Raw genomic sequence first — 22761 nt, forward strand, 5'->3', positions numbered from 1 at the left:
CTATACCATGTGAGGGTTACTTAATATGGATGTTATAGCAACACTTGATTTGAATATGGGGAACCACATTTTTAACACCTCTTGTAAATTTTTTCAGGGTCTAAACTGTTAATAGATTTGAGGGGTGACTGAGAAAATTTGCGTGATTTGGGCACACATGACGGTTTTTAGGTATATAAAGAAAAAAATGTATATATTTACATATCAGCAAATGTTTTGCAATCAGCGAATTCAGTCTACATTAATTAATCGGTGGGTAATATGTCAAGTATAGGCGACTTAGAAGGAAAACAGTAGCTTGAGAAAGTTATGACGTGTTTTCTTTCAATTTCTTATTTGCGTCATTGTTATCTCAGCAAGGAGCCGTAAATCTGTCAGTAAGCGCCGATCCCGGGAGATGGCCAAGTTCCTGCTGGGATGATGCACACAATGCAAACATATCGACCGAGGATGAAAAGAAACAAATGACAGTGAGCACACAGCGATAAGTGAAAAACAAAAAGGTAATAATAGAAAGCGCTGTGATCACAGCTGTTCGGGGAAGGAAGCGCGCGCCACTGTCAGTCCGGGAATGACAGAGGAGAGAAGCGTGGGCGGGAGTAAGAGAGGGAGGGATCCAGACCTGTAACGAAAGTCAGCCTTAAACCTGAGCTCGGTGGCATTTCTCTCCCGCCTGCCGGTGAGTGTGAACCTCAGGCCTGGGTGGTCGAAGCGGATCCTCTTTAAATGAAAACAAGGCGTTGGTAAGTTTATTTTTTATAAACTTTTTTTGTATCTGTGTTTTGTTTGGTAAGTTAAAGTGATGTTTGATGATATGCTATTTTTAGCGTGCGCCATAGGGAAATTCCTCCATCCACTGGCAGCCCAACTGGTTTATTAAATAACTAGTTATTAAGTTTTAAGCGGTGAGTTAATCAATAATCCCGGTTAATCAAAGCCCCCTGAAGAAAGTCATGGCAGTGAATGTAGTTGTTTGTTTCTGGGGACTAGAATAGTTGTAGAAGTGGTGTGGAATGACTGAACTTTCTTATGTTTATGTGTCTTATGATTTTTTTATGTGCTCCTAATTTGAGCATATAACAGATAACATATATTTTTTAATGTATCCGATTTATAAAGTGTGGTCACACCATAGCAACAGGTACTTATACCACATTTAAGCACTGTCAAAAAATGACATGTTACCAAATTAAATTTGGGGGTGATATGAGGGGACCTTGAGATCTCAGATCATATCAAAGAGTGGAATTCAACAGATATAAAATAGCCTACCACACTGTGGCAACTGCAGAGCAGGTAAACAAGTTCAGCACATTTTGGGGACTTTCCTAAAATTTATTAGACTTGTGCAAGCGGACTATTTGTTTTAAAGGTGGTGACTGCGGCTCAGGAAGCAGAGCAGGTCATCCACTTATTGGAAGGTCACTGGTTTAATCCTGGGTACCTTGAGTCTGCATGCTTGCATGAATGTCAGAGTAACTCAGTGACTGAGGCTTACAGATCAAAGTGCTTTGAGTGTTCAGTTAGATTAGAAGTAGCAAACCCAGGTCATTTTGGCATGTTCCATGAATAATTTTTGGCTTTTCATTGTTATCCACCTTGTTACTGTTTACCATGCAATCTGCAACTTCCACTTACTATTTCAACATTTAAATATTTCCAGATTCAGCCATGGAGTGCATCAAAAACTGCTGCAAGAACTTCATGAAGAAGAACGAGCAGGAGCGGGAGACCCAAGGTAAGCTGCCGTCCTGCACAGATGTGTATCAGACAGGTTTCAACAGACCTACTTGTGTCTCACTGAATAATATCTTCTGTTTTAAAGTGATTGCACTGAAGATGCCCCCTAACACAGCAGCAGCCCCAGGACCAAATGTATCTGAAGATTACTTACTTTCCAAGATGCCCCCAGACGGCAGAGAGGTTCCGTTTGTTGTGCCGACCTATGTCCAACCAAGCTACCCTAATTTACAGGCTGAGCCACAGAGTACGTACTTGTATCAGTTAGTACATTTTAAGTCTTAAGGTGTGTATATGATTTAAAGAATCAAACAGTGGTGATCCAAATTAGTTATAGCGTGTGAGAGGATAGTGATGACTTATAGGATGGGCTGGTAAATAATGATACTTCCAGTAATGAGACTGAACTGTTGGTTTCGGTTCTGCTTCATATCAATATTTAAATATGTGCAGTCTGCCTTAAGAGTTATCCTAAAAGCAAAACATATAAATTAACAGACAAATTATAAAATAAAAACTGCTGTTTGTACCTGTTTTATTTGACTGGCTGTACTAGAATGTGAGTTAACAAAAATGACTTTTGCTGGTGATTGTTTGCCAAATCTGGCTCATTTGGGCTGAATTCCTTCTAAATGAAGCCGAATTTCTGCTCAACTCAGCCCACGTCTACACTCAGATTCCAGGGAATATCACAACAAAACGTATGACTACGCTGACTTGGAAGTTTACACCTGGGCTATGATCAACTAGTGCAGGATCCTACTGCCAAAAGTGGAAACATTTACTTTTAATTTTAATTCACTCTTAAATTCAACAAGAAGCCCCACAAGACAGATAAGTGAAAGTTACATAACATGCCTCAACTCAGGGTTAGTTTGACGCAAAGGCTACGGCAAACAAACAGAATCTAAGCTGCAGTAAATCTATCTCAGGGGTTATTAAGATATTATCGGCTCTCTTCAATGCACTGAAGTGAAGGCACTTTGTTTCTTGATGAATAGCTATTCATACTTGTTAGAGATGCAGAGAACAATAATGTGCTTGAAGCATGATAACAACCAGCTGCGCTGTTTGCTTGCAGGTTCAGCCCGGTGCACATATGCAGCAAGGAAGGCAGAGCTGGTCAGCACCACTCCCTTCATCTACTACCCTGAGTCCTTCTTCCATCAGGGTCACATGGCAGAGCACATCTCCCCCGGCTCGAGCCGCCGAGACACAATGAAGAAGAGAAGCTTTGGTCCACAAAGCCCAGGTACCAAATACCAGAAAAAGTGGTATTTTGTTGTTTAATATGAAACACAACAGACTGAATACCTGTCCGAGGTGTACCCCATACCCACCTCTCGCCTAATGGCAGCTGGGACAGGCTCCAATTCCAACATGATCCTAAATTGGATAAATGGAAGAAAACGGATGGATGAAAGGAATATGAAACAAGAATTTGGGCATGATTTAACTAAAATTGTGGTAAACATATTAAATAATGACAAAATTGGACATAGACACATGTTTCATCTTAGTACTGAGCAGTTTATTCAGTAGTTTACTGAGCTCTACTTGAACTCATCAACAGATTGCTGCAGAGTGAAGCATGAAAACCAGAATTATCTCAGGATTGAAACAGCTTCAAAACATCTTTTTATCTTTTTTCCCAGGTTGGAATATGAAGTTAGGTGGCCAGGAGCGACTGAGCAGCTCCATGTTTGATTTGTCCAACCCCCAGGGTCACATGCAGGTGAGACCGTCCTCTATCTAATCTGTATTCACACAGAATTCTCACCTTGTCTCAACCTAGACTAAATATAGTTTTTATAGTTTCCACTGTCCTCAGCAGCATAGTGGAGAATTGCAAACAAGGCTCAGAAGCTGGTATTTTGATTTAAGCAGCAAAGAGTGTAATGTGTACTGTGTAATGCAGCTACCTCTATATTTACCATACAGACATGAGATTGGTATGACTCCTGTCCCATAACACTTGGTAGAAAAAAGAAGTGAGAATAAGTGTTCTGAGATTAGTTAAGCCAAGTAGTAGTTATCAACTGATCTGACAATGAAATAAAGATGAAATCTTCTTTAGATGATGTTTACAGTCACGTTTAGTTATGTAACTGTGTAATTTATTTAGGTAGTAGACCTCATTTAAAGCATTCAGTTACCTTCAGTCTCAACTAATAATCTATGGCTAAGATAAGCCTATAATTTTGTTTTAAAATTACGACGATGAATTTGAAAGTCGTGATTCATTTTTGGGCTTATTCTTCCACTTTAGTAGCTATGATAAAATCTACTTCCACATGTGATTCAGCTCCAGCTGTTTTGATTGAACATACCTGTTGATTGCCTATGATAAAGTGGCCATTTATCAGTAATGCCAATTTAAAAAAAGACCAGGTTGGGTTGGATTTCTTTGTTCAATAAAGGATGTGGTGTGACACACCTGTCATCAGCTCCTTGTTACTTTACATAAATAGTTGACTGTCTCTTACAATCAATCTAGTCACTCCCTAAACCTAAATAAACATTACAAAACCTCATTCAGAGCCCACGGTGTGAAAAATGTCAGAGCAGTTTCTTCCTGGGAACTAACACAGATACATTTCTGTGCATTTCTTTTGGCTTGATGGCTCACTACGGCATCCATTGCATGCACAACTGCAGTTAAATTAGCATAGCTGTTTAGTTTGACACCATCATGAGCAAACAAAAGTTTTATAGGCAGAAAATCCAGAGGATACTGCAGGGCAATCACAGGGGAGCTACACACCACATCATACTATGTTTTTTCTCCATTTTACTCTAAATGGCACCACAATTTATAAAATGAACAACATTCTTTGTAAAAGAAAACTTAAACTGATGAGCCAAAATATGAACTTTTTAGAAGGTTTGAGCCCCTTTATGTGTGGTTTAAAACAAACACAGGATTTTATAAAAAGAACATCAAACAAGTCAAACATGGTGGCGGTAGTGTAATGCTTTGCTGCTTCAGGACCTGCTAAAGTTCATGTGGGTTATGTAATAGCACAATGATCTGAAAGTAAGTGCAGCAAGTCCACCTACGAATGTTAAAAAACACACACAAAAAAAGCAAAAAAAAAAAAAAGGACTGACCTTGTCAAAATCTCAACTAAAATCAGATTGAGATGCTTTAGCCTGACCTTAAATGGGTCGTTCACACTCAAAAACTCCTCCACTTTGGCCTCTTTAAAGCAATTCAGGAAAGCAGAACGAGCCAAAATTCCTACACAATGATGCGAATGACTCATTTTGAATTATGACAAACACTTGGTTGCAGTTCTTGGTGCAAGGGTGGAACAACCAGTTATTGTTTTAGAAGCAATTACATTTCCACACAGGGCCAGGTAGGTTTGGATAGCTTTTTACCCCTAATAACTGAAATTGTATTCTTAAAATTTCTTTAATGATAAGTGTGACACATTTGCTAAGAAAAAAAGGGGGTGTGGGATCAAGAAGGGGGAAACTGCAGAAATCTGGTCTCACACGTGTCGTCTGTTCTGTTTTCCTTGCAGCGGTTTGAGTCCCTCAGCAGTGCATCCTCCAAGATGAGCTCCATGACAAGCAGCCTGGGTAAACATCATACAAACAAACCTTTTTGTTCTAGCAGTTTCCCAATGTAAAAAGAAAAAGTGACTTTCAACCTTAGTTCCTGATATATAATGTTTCTGGCTTTTTCATACAGCCAAGCAAATCATTTTTGGGACAAAGGCACAGTTTTTGAAATTAAACAATCAAGATGTGACTGAAGTGGAGACTTTTAAGGGGTTTAATCAAAATGTAGCATTTACTGTTTAGGAATTTTCAGAGGTTCAAAAGTAGCTGGAAAAACAATTATAATCCCAAATATAAGGATTGTTTTTAATATCACAATTAAAATAATTGCTTGAAATTTAGAACTCATGGACATCACCAATTTCTGTGTTTCCTCCCTTGAGATGCTCCTCTCACCCTTTAGTGCAGCAATCTTGAGTTACTGTGTGTTTGTAAATCTTTCTGCCTTGAGTTTTGAGTTTAACAATTGAAAAGCATCATCTTTAAAATCTTTAAAACATCATATTATACAGTACATAAACTCGTATTTAAATGCTAACGCCACATCCTGCTGTCTGTTTCCAAATATTGCAGAGTCTGTCACCTTGTCTGGGGATGAGCGCGAGTTGGGGAAGGTGTGTGTCCGGCTGAACTATCAGGAGGCTCTGGAGCAGGTGTGGATCACCCTGGTTCAGGTAAGGTTACATGCAGTATGGAGGAGGGGGATTCAGGGACAAAAAGCCCTATTGTGGTCACTGGTAGCATTTCTCAATGGACCCTCTGTGCGTCCAGAATACAGCTCTCCTTTAGCTCCTCTCAATGCTCTATTAACTCCGGCTCAGACACTCAGAAGGAAAAGTTCCTCTAAGGGAACTGAACTGTCCTGACTGACGTTACAATAGTTCCAACATCGTCTAAGGAAGTGTATGTTTATTCAGAAATCAAAACCCTACACTAAATAAACTTCTACTGCAGATATGTACTCTAACTCCACAAGGTGTACTCTTCTGCCAGCTTTGATTTGGGATTTGTTGTTGGTTTGGGTTTGTTTTTTATCCTAAGGTCACATTAGTGGCACTTGATCTTGCCACTAATGTCTGGCCTGATGACTTTCTTAGAACAAAACCTGAACTGTTTTTTTTTTTTTTTTTTCATCTTTTGTTCCAAGTAGAGCGCCATGGATAAAACCTTTGTTGTTCTACACACAGACTGAACCACATCTTCTTTTTTTAACAGTGCTCAGACCTCAACCTTCATCCGGATGGAGGGGAGCAGCAAATGATTGGTTTCAAATCAATCATTACCACCCCCAAACCCATACAGTTCAAGAGCTCAGTTAGAGAGTACTGTCAGGTATTGATGCTGTTTATATTTATTAAGTTTTTATAGGCCCTTAAACCGCTATTGCAGAACTGCCTAATCTCTACTTTAACCTTTCTTTGCTTTCAGGATGTGTCCTTCATGGAGACCTTTGTGTTTGCGCTGCATCTCCAGCTGTTGCGCTGCAGTGCCCTGGTGCTGCGACTGCAGACACACAACCCCAAAAAACGTACGGTGGCAGAGTGTGTCCTTTCCCTGCGACACCTCGGTTCTCAGGAGACGGAGCACTGGCTTGAACTCAACCCTCCGTCTAAATCTTCGGTAGGAGTTCACTACATTGTTCATTAGGTGGGCCTGTAGCGCTGAAGCTTGGTTTACAGAGTCTGTTTGCTGTTTCCATGATGCTTTCCATCACTGATGTGTTAAATAGTAATACAGGACAATGAAAGACGTATACAGAGAAAGAAAGTTGTTATTCTGTATCTATCTCTGCCAATCTTGTTGCTGTTTTAGGGCAATGTTGCATCAGTACTTTGCATGAATTCTGCAGCTGTTTTTACTTTTATGTTAGCTCTAAGTTTTAGATAAGATTGTAACTTATTTGAAAGCAAAGAATAAGAAAAGTGTTAACTACCATGTATGTGATTTGTACCTGGCCACAACTTTCCAACTCCTTTGGCCAAGAGCAAAAACTCTGTGTGGGAATTCCCTGGATTTTTACTACCTATTCTTCACCATTTCCTGTGTTGGCTGCTTTCCTTTGTCACTTCTTTTTAAAAGTATAGAAAATAAGGAAATAGTGCTATAGGTGCCTCATAAAACTGTCCCCATGATGCATGGTAGTCCACTGACACACACTATCCTCTTGGCCTGAACAGAAAAATATTAATGCTGTGGCTGAATTTGTTGCATAATCACAGGAAAAACAGAAATGGAATTCATTTTTCAGGGAATAAGGAAACAGGCTTTAACAATAAGAGAGTAAAAAGCAGAAAGCATGTCCTGGAAATGTGAGACATGGAAAGTAGGTCAGACCTTAAACCACTTTACCAGTGCAGAGTGGTTTTGTTGATAAATGGATTTATGTCTGGCCAGTGATGGTAAAATACAAACTGTCTGTATAGTTGGAAAATCAGAGGGTGACTCATCATTAGATTTCAGAGGGACAAATTGATTCACTCGGTTATTTTACCCATCTGCTGGACACAAAAGAGCAAAATTGTCCAAATCACTGTCATTCAGAGGGGGGGCTCTTAAGGCTGAAGACAGCTGAACCCAATGAAGAAAAAAAGTAGACTTATTAAGTGGGAAAACTGGTTTGCAGCATGTTTAGGAGTTCTGAGAGCCCATAGTTAGGCCCATAAGTTTTTGGACACTGAAATGTGCTTTGTAGTTTTGCCTCTGTACACCACTGCAGTGGATTTGATCTTAAACAATCAATATGTGATTGAACTGCAGATTTTTAGCTTCAGTTCAAGGGGTTTGGTAAAAGAATTGCATCATCTGTTTAGGAATTACAGCAATTTTTATATAGTCCCCTTCTGCCTACTGATCAAAAATGGACTATTAAGGAGTTTCTTGGTGAGGTAAGGTCTGTCCCTTTATTTTTCTGCAAACCAAAACCTGTCAGAGAGATAACAAGGACTTTAAGAGTGGGCAAGTCACCCATCCATCCATCCATCCATCCATCCATCCATCCATCCATCCATCCATCCATCCATCCATCTTCATCTGCTTTATCTGGGGCCGGGTCGCGGGGGCAGCAGCCTAAGCAGAGAAGCCCAGACCTCCCTCTCCCCAGCCACCTCCTCTAGCTTATCCGGGGGAACACCAAGGCGTTCCCAGGCCTGCCGAGAGATATAATCTCTCCAGCGTGTCCTGGGTCTGCCCCGGGGCCTCCTCCCGGTGGAGTGGGCAAGTCAACAAGAAGAAATAAACTGGCCAGCAAAATAACACCAAAGGGCCTGAAAGCCTGGTTGACCTCATATCTTTATTTAAGAAAAACACATCTTCACAACATCTAACAACGCTAAGAACACACTCAAAGAAGTAGGTTTTATCATTGTTGGGTGTTCATAGCAGGCTGCAAACTACTGGATACACTCAAGAACAGGAAGGTCAGAAAACACCTAATAGAGCCAGCAAAGATCTGGGGAAAAGTCTTAGGACAGAAGAAATTTCTTACCAAGATTAACTTTTCTTTAGCATTTCATGATCCAAAGCTCCCCTACCGCCCAGAATATCTGCCAAACATGGTGGAGGCAACATGGCATGGTGATGTATGGATGTATGAAACAGGGCTACTAGAGTTTATTGATGACGTGACTGCTTATAGAGGCAGAATGGTTACGGTTAGGATGAACTGTGAAGTGTACATGGCTGTGCTCTTTGATACAACCAAATTTTGCAAAACTCATTGCACAGCACTTCATAGTACAAACAGATAATGACCTGACACATCCTGTAAAAGCACCCCAAGAAATGGGATGTTCTTCAATGGCCTAAGCAGTCCACTGACATCAGCCCAACATAGCAGTGTTTCTGTTACTGAAGACAAAACTGAAGGCAGAAAGATCCACAAATAATCAGCAGCTAAAGATGGCTCCAGTAAAAGCTTGGTGGAGCATCTTTAAGAGGAAATGCAGCCTCTGGTTAGGTCTGTGGTTTCTGCAAAGACTTCTCAACCAAGTATTTAAAACATCTCTTGTATTTCAGATTATTCAGCTTGTCCAGTTACTCTCGAGCCTGTGAAAAGTAAAATAAAAAGGCTGTAATTACAGACTAGTTACTGAAATAGTTTTGTTGAACCCCTAAAGTCAAAGCCCAAAATCTGCACTTCATCTTGACTATTGTACAGAAAACAAATGACCAAAAATACTTCACTGTCCCAAAATATCTCATTGTCAAAACTGTATTAATGTCTAAAAGTTGTTAAGAGTGTTGGTGATAATGTAAACATGCTGACATGTTCCCACCTCATCATCTATAGACTATGAGTTTCATCTTATTAGAAGACTACCCTTCAGTCAACTTCGGTAGCACCAAACACAAAGTACAGCTGCTGCTGATGTGATGTCACTTCAGGATATTTGTAGGAGATGAAGCAAAATTGCACTTCATGTAGAAGAAATCAGGTCATTAGGGTTCATACTCCAGTACTACTCCAGACCATGAAGTAAGTTTTGTTCCAGGCTGGCATTGAGGCTGGACTTGCTCTGCAAAGATGCCTGTGAAGCATGATGAGATTCAGTGCGCTGGTGTGGCACTCAGTGTTGACAATATGGTGGAGACGGCAGTGAAGGGGAAAAACCACAACACTGAGTAATGAAAGAAAAGTAACCGTGTCAATCTCTTCTTTGTTTTTAGCTGTTCAACAGGAACCTGTATGGTGTCACTGCATCAGTTTTACAGCTGTTCTTTCAAACCAAACGCCTTATGAGCAACAGTGTTTAACTTGTTTTATTTATTTTGGATTATTAAATGACTCTACATAGCCTCCTTTGACAAACAGCCTTTATATTGTTTTAATTCTTTGAAATATGTCCTGTAACAAGAAAAAGCAGTAAAAGCACCTTGTAGTCTAAAACCTTGTTGATAAGACCAAAAGCATACTCTATACTGTAACTGTAGCCACTTTACCATTATTAAAGCTCAATCTGTTGAAGCTTTCATGTTATGAGTGCAACTAAAACATGCCCTGACAACCTGCACTGACTACTTTAAAGGCAGAACAGTGGTTAAAGCTCCAAATGCGCAAGACTGGAGCTACTTTGGGTCTAATTTACTAGAAAGCAGCTAATGGATTTTTACTTACCGTAATTATAACTTATAAGGTGCAGAAATGTGATGCTCTTATTTGAGGACAGTGGCTCGCAAGAGGTTTATTATTTCTTTCTAAATGTTAGTAAATGTAAAAGCTCATTGACACCATTCTCTTACAGGTGTGCCACTCTGAGCTGCATCTTACTACGTGCTTTCAGCCGGTGAATGGACGCATCCAGGTCCAGGTCCTTGCTGCTCAAAACCTCCCAGTGTCCTCCTCACCGCTCACTCAAGGTACCTGTAAAATACACATCTGTATTTTTCAATATTTAACCCCTAAAATAAGTAGCTTTGTAGCTTTAATGGTAACTTGTCTTCTCTTGCACCTGTCCTCTGAAGCTTTTTTTGTCAAAGTGGAGATGACCCAGTTAGAGGAGGTGACCAAGAAGAAGACCCGAGTGCTCAAGGCCTCTGGAGGTCAGTGTCAGTGGGCTGAGACGTTTCACTTCCATCTGGCCACCTTAGACCACGCCTACTCACTCTCAGTGAAACTCTACAGTCGCAGCTCAGTCAGGAGGAAACAATATCTCGGACAGGTGAGTTTGTCAAGCACCAAAGATTTTACTTTTAGTTATGAGTCCCTTGGTGTATTTTATTAGCCTATTCTTTCATTACTTCTAATATAATGAATACAATTTCATCTATTTTAGCCTGAAAATCAAAATGTTTTTAAGTTATTTGCAACAAACTGAGGAGTTGCCTCCTCTGCGTCTGTGGCAGATTCAGCTGGGACTCAATAGCCCTATTCCAGAGGCTGTTGAGCAGTGGAAGGACACAATGGCTCATCCAGAGAAAGTGGTGGCAGCGTGGCACAGGCTGAGTTCTTCCTAAACCTCTTCTCTCAGCTACTGACATAGTGCTCTCGTGCTGCACATCTCGCTGTGCCTGCTTACTTTTCCAGTTGGCCAGCCACAGTCCTGTACGTTGACATAGTCAACTCTGATTGACCAGACTGTAAACTGCTGAACGTGCTCTCTGGGAAATTTCCACAGAGACAGTGCACGTATTCAGTGATCAGTTATAAATAAGGGTTTCGAACAAAATGTAGATGGTCGAAAGGTTATTTTTTGTGTGTGTGTTTACTGTAGACTAAATGAAGGATATTTCTTAAAAACAGTAGAGCATTTCCTAAATTAACAATTCAATTGCTTAGCATTTAGCTGTACTGTACATAAGCTGTTTTCTGCAAGTTGCATGACGTGGAAGTATCATGCTTTATGAGTCTGCTTCATTTTGCAAAGAAAGTTTACAAGCAGGAGAAAGGTGATAGGAAAACCATATTTACTTTAGTGGTTTCAGACTGTAAAGAAGATTCATCTAATAGTGTAAGGTTGGTGGTATTCTGTATTTTTAAAACCATAGAAAGTCTGCTATTCAGTCACTTATTAACTAAAGATCTTTTAAAATTCTTTTAAAAAAGCCAGAAATATTTAGTGTCATTTATATTTTTTAAAGCAAGCTGGCTAGCATGACGACAGCAGAATGAAATTTCATAGTTTTAGGCATAAAATGAAATATAAAATAATTATAAAACCTACAAAAATAGTATTTTTCTTCTGGTCCTGTGCAAAACTTTTGAGCCACTCATCATGTCTTTATATTTTGCTTCCATGGACTTACTTGTAATTTTAATAGGCTTTCAGACAGCCTTTCAAAGCTTTTCTTTGGACACTGGCTGCTTTTTATTCATTTTTAGTCAAGTTCTTGTACCTGACCAGTTTCAGAGGAGCTTTTATTTTATTTTATTAGGCTCTAACAATGACATATGAATAAATCAGGCACCTAACTTGAGGAATGAACAAGTGTTTTGTAGAAAAAACAATTTTAAGTTGTATCTCTCGGCACTTTACTAAATATTTTTGGAGAAACAAAATGTACTTCCTTTAAAATTCCCTAAATGTGAGCTAGAAGGTTTTCCCTTACCATAATTGAACTTCACAGGGTGTCATGTTACTGGAGAAAACAGCGGCTTCTGTGTCAAACATTAGCTCTGTGCTTCTGATTTTTTTTATATATTGAATGTAAATAAAAAGTGTTGAATGTAAAAGTTTAGTGTAATAAAAAGTTCATATTGTTTGAAAATGTGAAGTGTGTTGATTGAAAAAACAGGTTTAAATACAAGTGGCACATATAAAAAAAACCAGACTGGATTACAGCATGTACTGCACATTACACTCGTTACACACACTCTGCAGTACTTATGAGACAAGTCAACAACCATAAACCACTGTGCTACTATTGTCACTTTTTATTGAAGAAGCCTATGATTGAGAGATTGTCAAAGCAAACAGTAAGATAGTTATCCACAGTGTCCTCCCGGACAGGGACATCCTGTTTTTTTCCCCCGATTTCACTGTTATTGGAAAGTAATTTAATGCCACTGCTGTATATGGCCAATTTTATCCTTATCTCTAGAGTGACTACAGAAAGGAACAATTGTCGTTGGTGGAAAAAGGACAACAATTTCCTGTGGCACTGAAATTTTACTCCAAGCAAATGTGCCCAAAAAGAAAGAAAAATAAACAAGTATGTGAATTTCTTTGAATTATTTAATAGCAAGAAATGCTAATTTGCATATGAAATAATCAGTAGCATTTTTGGCATGTGAATTGGTGCCATTTATCATCCCAAAGGGAACTCCTTTCTCTGTTTCAGAAAGCATGAGCTTGACCAGCGATGTGTTCTGTGTAACCAGCTGTGGTCACGCAAACACACACCCACCGAACAAAGAGTCTGTGAACCAAAAAAACAGCGAGTGTTTGTGCTTAAGTGTGTGTGACCAGGACAACCGGGCGCACCACGTGGGCTGACCTGCGTCAGAGCGTCTCACATCCTGGCGTGCCAAAACACATTGTCATTTTATGGAAAATAATGTTTGATTTATGGTTAATGTTACACAGAAGGAAATTCAGACGGACATTTCTTATCTGTTAAAAGGCTTAACGCTCGGCTTTTATCTTAGATAAGTATGTTTGAGTCTGACTTAAGTAAGGTGCTTGTGTCTGAAAAAGCAGGATTTGCTGTTATTGTGTCTTCTGTGTGCTTAACAGATTCCTTTGGCTGCTTGCCATCCCGAGTCCACAGCACATTCCCATTTTCTCATGAATGCATGCTTAACTGTGCAGGTTTTCTCACCTGGGAGACAGCAGAGAGGTTATAGGCGTATAGAATTAAAGAGCAGAGCCTCTCTAAAATCCTGGTGCTTTTCATGAAGCTTTCCAGCAGCTGTAGCCAATCGGTGTCTGCTAGACTTCACTAACTGGGAGTCATTAAACTAAAGCTCTCCATTGTGTTTGTGCTCTTTAGATCATGTTAATTGAATTATGAGAATATGAGAATTTCATTCGATGTACAGGCTGTCCAAGAAATTTGTGCTCTAATTCTGGTCTTTTGTTAGTCTTTAAATTATCACTGAATAGCAGGTTATGTATAAGAGAGTGATCCTCCCCCAAAAAGCCTGAAAAGGCAGTAAAAGTTGTACCAGTTGGTCCAGAAGGTGACATATAGGGGTCCAGGGGCATGCCCTACCTGGATATTTAGTGGAATCTGGAGGAACTTTGCTGTCTAAATTTTTAGGTTTATTTCCCAAAAATATTTGAATTTGAATTTATTTATTTAAAAGGGACAGTGCGGTTTAACATAGTCCAAGTACGAAACATGAAACTGATGTAACGCACATAAGTTTATAGCTATTGCTAATTTTCAACAATTGTCCCTTGTTGGGTTTACAATCAAAATAGGTACATTTTACAATAAAACATACATTTTCATAAAGCCAAATAACATCATAAATACAATTACAGTTAATAGATAATAATTTCAAATAAAATTAAAATCATTAGTTAAAATGACTACATCTCTGATTTCCCTTTAACCTTCAATGCAAAGGATCTGATGTCTGTAATCAATATGATTTCGGTTGGAAGTGTGTTCCACAGATGGCAGGCCTTTATGGAAAAAGCTGACTGACCGAATGTAGATCTGTGATATAATATCTTGCAAGATATTATATATTATATATGTATATTATATATACAATTAAAGAGTTAACAGTCCACTGAATTTTTACAACACAATCTTAACATTCAGTCCTATTTGAAAATCAAGTCTCTGAGCTCTCTAGTTTTTCTCTTGCTGGTGCAGTTTTAACCTTGTTGGGCAGCTTTTTTTGTTTACTGCCATCAGTAAAAATGATTTATTTGCTAGACATAAGCTCAGATACACACAATATAATAAATGAAATCCACCTTGGTGTCAGCTGTTTGATGCATTTCTTACTGAAAGCATTTTTCAGGTGCCTTCATCTTCTGCTGGAGCAATCGATCACATCCGTGCACCACCTGCACCATGCTGGGAAGTCTGGCTTTTGATTAAAGTCGCTCATTGGATTTACACTTCTGTGTTAATATTGCCATGGTTGTCACGGTACTGGGTCACAGACCCAGTGCTTTGTGTTTATTGGTGAACTGATAGTTCTGATTATTATTATGATTTTCTGCTTAGCTTACATCTTTAGTCCTTGGATTGTGGTTTCTGTTTTGTATCATCTCTGTGCTTCAGCTTCCTATGTTTCCGCGTCTTAGTGTCAAGTCTGCATCTTGGTGCTTTGTCTCAGTTTCCTGTTTTACTTTGGTAGTCTTTGTCCCATGTTTATAATTTCAGTTCTGCTCCTCGTGTCTCGTCATGAGTGCATTATCCCAGCTGTTTCCCTCCTGTCTCCCATTCACTGATTACGCCAGTATGTATTTAAGCCCTGTGTTTTTCCCTGCCTGTTGTTGCGTCCTCTGCGTTAGTTGTGTGTTCCTCAGTTGTCATGTTTTGTCAGGTTATGTCATGCCACGTAATGAACTCCCAGTTTAGATCATCCTTCCTAGTTTGAATTTTGGTTTTGTTTCTAGTGCCTATGTATTGTGTTTCTAGGTTTGTTTTCTGCCAGTGAATAAAAACTGCCACCTTTAAGTTAAATATTTCGTCTCTGAGTCCTGCACCTGAGTCCAACCATGGCCTACCACACAGCTCACCATGACAATAGGTATGTTTTAACCGCAAATGCTCTGAAAACCTACAAGGTAATCTATGCAGTAACCTCACGTGCACTTCCATGGGAATGCAACTCCACATTGCATTGATGCAGCCCTCAGCTTCCCCACTTGCATTTACAGTTTTTTAATTTTACTTTTCTCAGTGAGAGATTAATAATTCTTGCCTGATTATAAAGATTAACAGATGTCAGCAAATTCCTGGAAGGAGATTTTGTTTGTACAAATAACACATTCTGGAGTAAACCTGACAGAAAGGCAGACATGAAATGTAAAACTGAGATCAGCGGTGAAACATGACATGCTATTGGGATGCAAACTATAATGTGATATTTAGAATCCCCATATCATTTCCTAAATGCTTCCAATACAAACAAAGGGAGTAGAATTTTAAGAACTGCTTTAAAGATAAGGCATTTTTTTGAAAGAAGTCTTACAAAGATACTGGTGGCTGATGAATTTTCCCTAAGCTTTCTTGTACATGCACCTGTCGCTGAGATTTGAATTAATTTGAAAATCTCGCCTTGTTCTCCAGTTATCGCATTCACAAAATTAGGTGTCCACACGGCGCGCCCGCCCTGCAAGGTAAAAAATCTCCCATCAGTGTTTTAAGGCTGTGGGGTAAAAACCTATTTAACATTTTAATCACTTTGAACTTCATATCAATCTTTTGGCCTTGAAGGAGAGGTCAGAGGTCAATTGTGACATATTTTAGATTTAGATTTATACTTTTATACTTTAGTTTTAAAACTTTTACTAATTTTCAATAGGGCTGTTCGATATAACGATATATATCAGATGACGATATAAAAACATCTATCGTTTCATTTTACGCTATCGTTTGTTTCGCGGTGTCACAAAATAAACTGTTTACGGCAATATTTTCTCATCGTTTTGATGGTCACTGTAGTGGTTATATTAATTTATTAAAGTTCTCTCTTTCTCTTATATTTAATATAACTACACTACAGACGGACAAGCGGCTGTTTTTATGCGTTGTCGTTAGCAACAACAACGGTAAAACCATCGCATGTCCGCTTGTTTATTTTCCACATAAACCTTTCACAATAAAGCTCAAGATCCTGTTGACTTTTCAAAATAAACGGAATCACGTGAAAAAGTATGCAGAGCATTTACAGATGAGAAGCAAAAAGGAGGTGTGGTGCTAAAAAATAAACCTTAGACTCAAACGTTAGAACAGGCTTTCCCCCGCAGCACGCTGTGTAATAAATACTCACAAAGGAAACAGCAGCCGATACAACATATGTCTAAAAATGTGTAGTTTCATGCATCGGTTAAAACACTCAACTCCATGTACACGATGCCCAGCTGGAAACAGTTCAGCAACCTGAGATTCACAGAATTTACAGAAAATGTTAAATTTTTGTGATTTATATCGTTATCGGCTGATAGATGGTTTATATTGGGATATGAGATTTTGGTCATATCGCACAGCCCTAATTTTCAAGCAATAAATTATTACGTTGGCCTTTAAGACCTCAATGGATGTAAATCTAATTTTAATGGATTGTTAACATGACTCCACACCCCTGCAAAGTCTTTATCAGAATTCATCCAAAACTTTTTGAGCTACTATGTTTACAGACAGAATGCGCATAACAAAGAGAGTCGACACAGTAGGGGAAGAAGTCCCAGCATTCTTTTTCTTTTGTTGCTGGCAACGCATATAAAACACAAAGACTCCACGTTTATGGACACCACAGCAGTGTGTATCTCAATATGCATTATGAAATTATTTTGGGATACCTAAGACAAGTAGAAGTGTAAAGAAGTTCTGGACATCAGTATAATACTGTACATTTTAAATTAATGCAGGTGTTGAATATGCACATTGTACACAAAACAGTAAAAAAGCACATTAAAAACAGTTGACTGTTACACACCTCATTTCTTCTTTAAATCCACACCATCTTTGACTGTCAGTGCCTCTACCTTTCATGCTAACTAACATGCAGCATTCGTACTCCTGGGTTGTATTCGTGACACAGATCAACGTACACTGATCAAATGTTATCTTTTTTAAATAAAGAATAAAATATTTTAAATAGAATATACTAAATATATTAGGAAATGTGTTGTTTTAATGAAGTGCAACAGTGCAGTTTCTACACTACGTGGATTTTCATGTGTGTTTTAAAACTGTACTGATGTCTGTAACTTTTACCACAAAATTCGCAGTCAAATGGTTTTTCTCCAGTGTGGACTCTCATGTGTATCTTTAGATTTCCCTCCCGGTTGAACGTGTTACCACAAACGCTGCAAACAAACCGTTTCTCTCCTGAGTGAACTGACATGTGCCTCCTCAGATTACATCGATATCTGAACGGTTTACCACAGTGATCACAGACAAATGGTTTCTCCTCTGTGTGAATTCTCATGTGTCTCTTAAGATCAGTCTTGTGGTAAAACCTCTGTCCACAGTCTTCACAACTAAAGGGCTTCTCCCCTGTGTGTACTCTTATGTGTAGTTTAAGGTTTGCCTTATGGTTAAATCTTTGTCCACATTCATCACAGCCAAATGGTTTCTCCCCCGTGTGGACTCTCATGTGTCTGGTAAGATTTGTCTTTCGGCTAAACCTTTGTCCACAATCATCACACCCGAATGGTTTTTCATCTGCGTGAACTTTTGTGTGCATCTTCAGATTTCCTTGATATCTAAATCTTTTACCACACTCAGTACAACCAAATGGTCTCTCTCCCGTGTGGACTCTCATGTGTATTCTAAGCTCTTTCTTTTGGTTAAATCGTTTACCACAATCATCACATCCAAATCGTTTCACCTGAGAATCAACACTTTGCTCCACTCTACAAATTTTCTTATTATCCAAACAGTTGGAAGACCTTTTTTCTGAATGACATGTCACGTGTTTCTGAAGAGACTGCTTGCAGACAAACTGTTCTCCACTCTCAGAGCAGCTTAGAAACGTTTTTGCAGCGTTACATCTCACATCATTTTTTACACCTGACTCAGTTAATGTGCTGTCATTCAGCCAGCTGTTGCTTTCATCAGCTTCAGGTCCACAATCTGACAAAGGTTCCTGCCAATCATCGTCCTCACTGACTTCAGTCTTTTCAAACTCTGAGGCCTCTCCATCAGTACTTGATTGTAAAGGAGTATCTGGATGGGGGTGTCTGACTGGATCTGGTGAAGAATAGTTTCCTATTTTTATCTGTTCAGCTGAGCTGCTAGCTGGAGGCTCGGTCTCTCTGCTGTTTTCAGTTTGGCTTTGATGAAGCGTTGAGAACTGAGGTTTCTCATCATCATCTTCACTCTTCACATGAACAGCAGTGAATGGGAACCCAGAGATATAGTCCTCCAGCCCACTGAGCTGTTCTCCCTCTTGACTTTTCCAGAATTCCTCCTGTTCCTCCTTTATGTGAAGAAACTCTGAGTCATGATGGTCCAGACTGAGACTGCATTCATGGAGAACCTCTTCTTTTATCACCAAAAGCTGCTGGACATCTGCTGGAAACACTGAAACACACACACTTATAATGAACAATGGCAGCTAGCTCAATGTTAAACAGTTTTTTTTCATTAGTCCCATATCTCTAAAGTTAGAAACATCCTGTTTTAGAGTGATGCTGAAAACCTAGTTCATGTATGTATTGTGACTGTAATTTATTATTATCAGGATGTCCTAAAAACTGCATGAAAAGTCTGCATTTGATCCACAATGCTGCAGTGAGAGTACTGACATGGACTAGAAAGAGAGAGCTTATTTCTCCTATACTGGCTTCTCTTTATTGGCTCCCTGTTAAATTCAGAATCAAATTTAAAATCCTGCTTCTCACATACAAGGTCTTAAATAATCAGGCCCATCTTACCTTAATGACCTCATATACCGTATCATCCCAATAGAGCTCTTTGCTCTCAGACGGCAGCAGTGTTGCCAACTTAGCGATTTTGTCGCTATATTTAGCGAGTTTTCAGACCCCCTTAGCGACTTTTTTTTCTAAAAAGCGACTAGCGACAAATCTGGCGACTTTTTCTGGTATTATTGGAGACTTATTTATGACGACTTTTTGACGTGAAAACGCGTATCACTCTTACTCTCAACAAGCAGCAGTGCTGCCTTGGGCACCTCACCCGTGCCAAAGTGCTCACAGGCAGAGGATAGTCCTCCCCAGCTGCTATCAGAGCAGGAGACGTTCACACCTGTGCGTCCGAACATAAGCGAAGCCGCTGCTCCCGCACTGACTGTAACGCAGTCAGTTCTTCTTTTACTGTTATGCTGTTTTGTGGATCACAAGTAGAGCTGGGCGATATAAGATTTTTTCATATCACGATATGTTTTTTTCATTTCAGGCGATAACGATATCTATCACGATATAAGCCAAATAACTATATTTGTAAGATTTAAATGTGCCGTTGCTCACAAGTAAAATGTGAAATAATCAGCAGCTTGTTTTTATTTAAATATTTATTTCCCATAATAAGTTCAACAGGGTAGATGTACTTAAGGAACATGAGACTTTTTCAGATAAATAAAGGCAAATATTGCAAACTACACAAAAGGCAGCCGCTAAAGCGTTTAAGTTTCAAAATAGAACAAACGAAACAGACTAAATTGTCAATTCCACTTAGAAACAAAATATTAATTCTAAAAATAAATCTTAGTTTGTTTTACAGAAGAACAGACAAAACTGACTAACTTTTGTCAATATCAAATAAACTGAGAACTAAAAGGAAATTCTCAATCTCTCCTTGTTGTATAGCTGAGCTTTTCAAACAGTTTTGTGCGGTCAGTTGTGCGGTCAGCTGAGCGCACCATCCGCTCCGAGCTCCCTGACCTGCACTCAATCTACAGCAGGCGGTGCTGGACCAAGGCCAGGAAGATCGTGAAGGACCTCAGCCATCCCAACAACAGACTGTTCTCTCTGCTGAGGTCAGGAAAGCGATTCCGCTCCCTGAAGACCAACACAGAGAGACTGAGGAGGAGCTTCTTCCCGCAGGCGATACGGTCTCTCAATCACACCACCACACAGTACTGACCCACACATACAGTTCTTACACACACACTGGACTTTCTGGACTTTGGTTTTGCACAACACTGGTCACTATATTCTTCATTTCCGGTTAATACTTGTACAGCTGCTGTTAGTGTGTATATATTTATTTATATTTAGATTTCTTCATACATTCTTATATAGTTCTATATTGTGTATTTTGTTGTACAGTTATTTTATTTTCAACTTTAATTTATATATTTATCTTTATCTTATTCTTCCCAGTTAAATTTACCCTTCATTCTAATTTGTGTTGTACAGTTATTTCATTTTTAACCTTAATTTATATTTTATTCCTTCCTAGTTAAATTTACCCTTTTTAATTTTTCATATTTATTTCCTGTCTTATTCATAGCCTTTTCCTTTTTTGTTCTCTTTAGGTCACGAGCAGTTGTCCAAGCATTTCACTACATATCGTACTGTGTATGACTGTGTACGTGACAAATAAAATTTGAATTTGAAATTTGAATTTGAATTTTAACAGTTACTTTAGTCTGACAAAAGCCGAATGACGAATTAGCGCTTCCAGTCAGAGACTGAGGCTACGTCCACACGTACACGGGTATTTTTGAAAACGGAGATTTTCCGTTTTCGTTTTAAAAAATAATCCCGTCCACACATAAAGGCAGAAATGAAGGAAAACGCTGCTATGAACATGCCAAAGCAGCAGGTGGCGCTAGATTCCTAACTGTGCAGAAATGTTGGCCAATCAGAAGTCTAGAAGCCTCGGTGGGAAAAAGTAAACAAAGCTGGGGCATAGAAGCAGAACCGAGTCGTATGTGTGGAGGGACAGTAACTGTGTGTATATGTAAGCATTTAAACACTGCAGAGAGTAGAATTAACAGTAACAGTATTGTAGAAATTCATTTCACCGAAACAATAACGTGGCGCACAGTGTGACGCATGCACCAGTTTATTGTATTTCCAGACTTGCTTTCGGCACAATTTACAGTGCACGCTACTCTGTTTTTTGTCAGACTTGAAATAGCCGAAATACCTTCACACTACGGAACTTCTATGGCTCTTCCGTTCGACAATCTCTCCGGCGTTGGAACCATCATCTGTTTTCTCTTCGGTCACGCTCGGTTGATTTTTCTAGTCGGCACACTCATTTCCTCCATTACCCGCTGGCTGCTTCCCAAACAAACACGTGCGGCTTGGCACTTGTGCTGAACAAGTCACGCGACGTGACGCTGCGGCTGTGATTGGTTCGGCTCTGCGCTACTTAGTTTGGATTGGCTGACCTTTTTTAAAAAAAAATTTTTTAATTTTTTTATTTTAAGAGGACAAGAGCGGCGAGGTCTATCGCGATAGCTTAATTTCTCTATCGAGTAAAAGTTATATCGCGATACATATCGTTATCGTTCTATCGCCCAGCTCTAATCACAAGGTTAAAAACTACTTATAAACACACACTCTCACACACAAAGTAACTCCACCAGAGTGCCAATTTCAGGTCACTTTTGCCGGTCCAGGCCCGGATAAAGGAGCAGGGTTGGAATTGTGACATTAAAAAAACAATAATTGCTAAAAGAAATTTAATTTGTAGTTCTAAATAAATTCTAACTGCATTTAGGACGTTTGTTACTCACTTTATGTCTCTTCTACGATGTTATTTCTCTCTCCAACAGCGTAGGTTACAATGACATTAGCATGACCAATTATGCAAATTAGGCGATGACGTCATTTGGCGACTTCTAGCGACTTTTAGGACAGCCGATAGCGATTTTCCTTACTGAGGAGTTGGCAACGCTGGACGGCAGGTTTACTTGTAGATCCCAGGGTTTTTAAAAGCAGAATGAGAAGCAGAGCCTTCAGCTTTCAGGCCCCTCTTCTGTCAAACCAGCTCCCAGTTTTAATAATAAACTACAAGAGATCAAAACTTGCTGCAGCGCTTTCTTAGCTGCCTCCATCAGCTCTCTCCTCCTTTTGAAAGCAGCATTTCTCATGTAGCTGGTTAAATATTAGGGGGGAAGCTAGCACAGATTGCCACAGCATAATATGACAGTAATGTCTGATATGTGCACACGTGACAAGCTGCGCACTGTTTGGATTCACATATGGAGACTTTCATTCACAGAAAATCCGCTGGCTTCACAGTTCGGTGTAAATTTTTTGATCAAAACACTCACCCGCAGCCATTAGACAGCTTCAACTCTACCTCTGGATATGCCGCCAGTACCGGAAATACGCCACGTCCTTCCCCTGTGCAATAATTCAACAACTTCCGGTCTCTGTTTTGTCAAAATAAAAGTCATAG

At 39.4% G+C, this 22761-nt stretch overlaps 2 protein-coding genes across 3 annotated transcripts; one reads left to right on the top strand and one right to left on the bottom strand.

Moving 5' to 3' along the window:
- The first annotated feature begins 610 nt into the window (after window positions 1-610).
- Window positions 611-12603, top strand: tc2n (tandem C2 domains, nuclear). Its single transcript, XM_085256992.1, has 12 exons — window positions 611-743; window positions 1664-1738; window positions 1826-1987; window positions 2822-2992; window positions 3396-3475; window positions 5271-5328; window positions 5884-5984; window positions 6526-6642; window positions 6739-6930; window positions 10551-10665; window positions 10771-10967; window positions 11152-12603. The coding sequence occupies exons 2-12, from the start codon at window positions 1672-1674 to the stop codon at window positions 11260-11262; spliced, it is 1371 nt and encodes a 456-aa protein (XP_085113118.1). The 5' UTR covers window positions 611-743; window positions 1664-1671; the 3' UTR covers window positions 11263-12603.
- Window positions 12604-17115: 4512 nt separating this feature from the next.
- LOC146552033 (uncharacterized) lies at window positions 17116-22706 on the bottom strand. Of its 2 annotated transcripts, none has more exons than XM_085257038.1 (2): window positions 22634-22706; window positions 17116-18966 (listed from the first exon to the last, which is right to left on the bottom strand). In XM_085257038.1, the coding sequence occupies exons 1-2, from the start codon at window positions 22641-22643 to the stop codon at window positions 17597-17599; spliced, it is 1380 nt and encodes a 459-aa protein (XP_085113164.1). In that variant the 5' UTR covers window positions 22644-22706; the 3' UTR covers window positions 17116-17596. The 2 variants fall into 2 exon arrangements, with proteins under 2 accessions (XP_085113164.1, XP_085113165.1); XM_085257039.1 differs by lacking the exon at window positions 22634-22706 and adding an exon at window positions 22094-22322.
- Between the last annotated feature and the right edge of the window lie 55 nt (window positions 22707-22761).

This window comes from Mchenga conophoros, linkage group LG19, assembly GCF_057382185.1.
Source record: "Mchenga conophoros isolate Kocher_MC1m ecotype Shallow Benthic linkage group LG19, M_conophoros_male_GT1.1, whole genome shotgun sequence".
Lineage (NCBI taxonomy): Eukaryota > Metazoa > Chordata > Actinopteri > Cichliformes > Cichlidae > Mchenga > Mchenga conophoros.

Coding starts and splice junctions, on each gene's coding strand:
- tc2n (XM_085256992.1), top strand. CDS start 1,672: ATGGAGTGCATCAAAAACTGCTGCAAGAACTTCATGAAGAAGAACGAG. Junction 1,739..1,825: donor GCAGGAGCGGGAGACCCAAG/GTAAGCTGCCGT, acceptor TCTGTTTTAAAG/TGATTGCACTGAAGATGCCC. Junction 3,476..5,270: donor ACCCCCAGGGTCACATGCAG/GTGAGACCGTCC, acceptor TTTTCCTTGCAG/CGGTTTGAGTCCCTCAGCAG.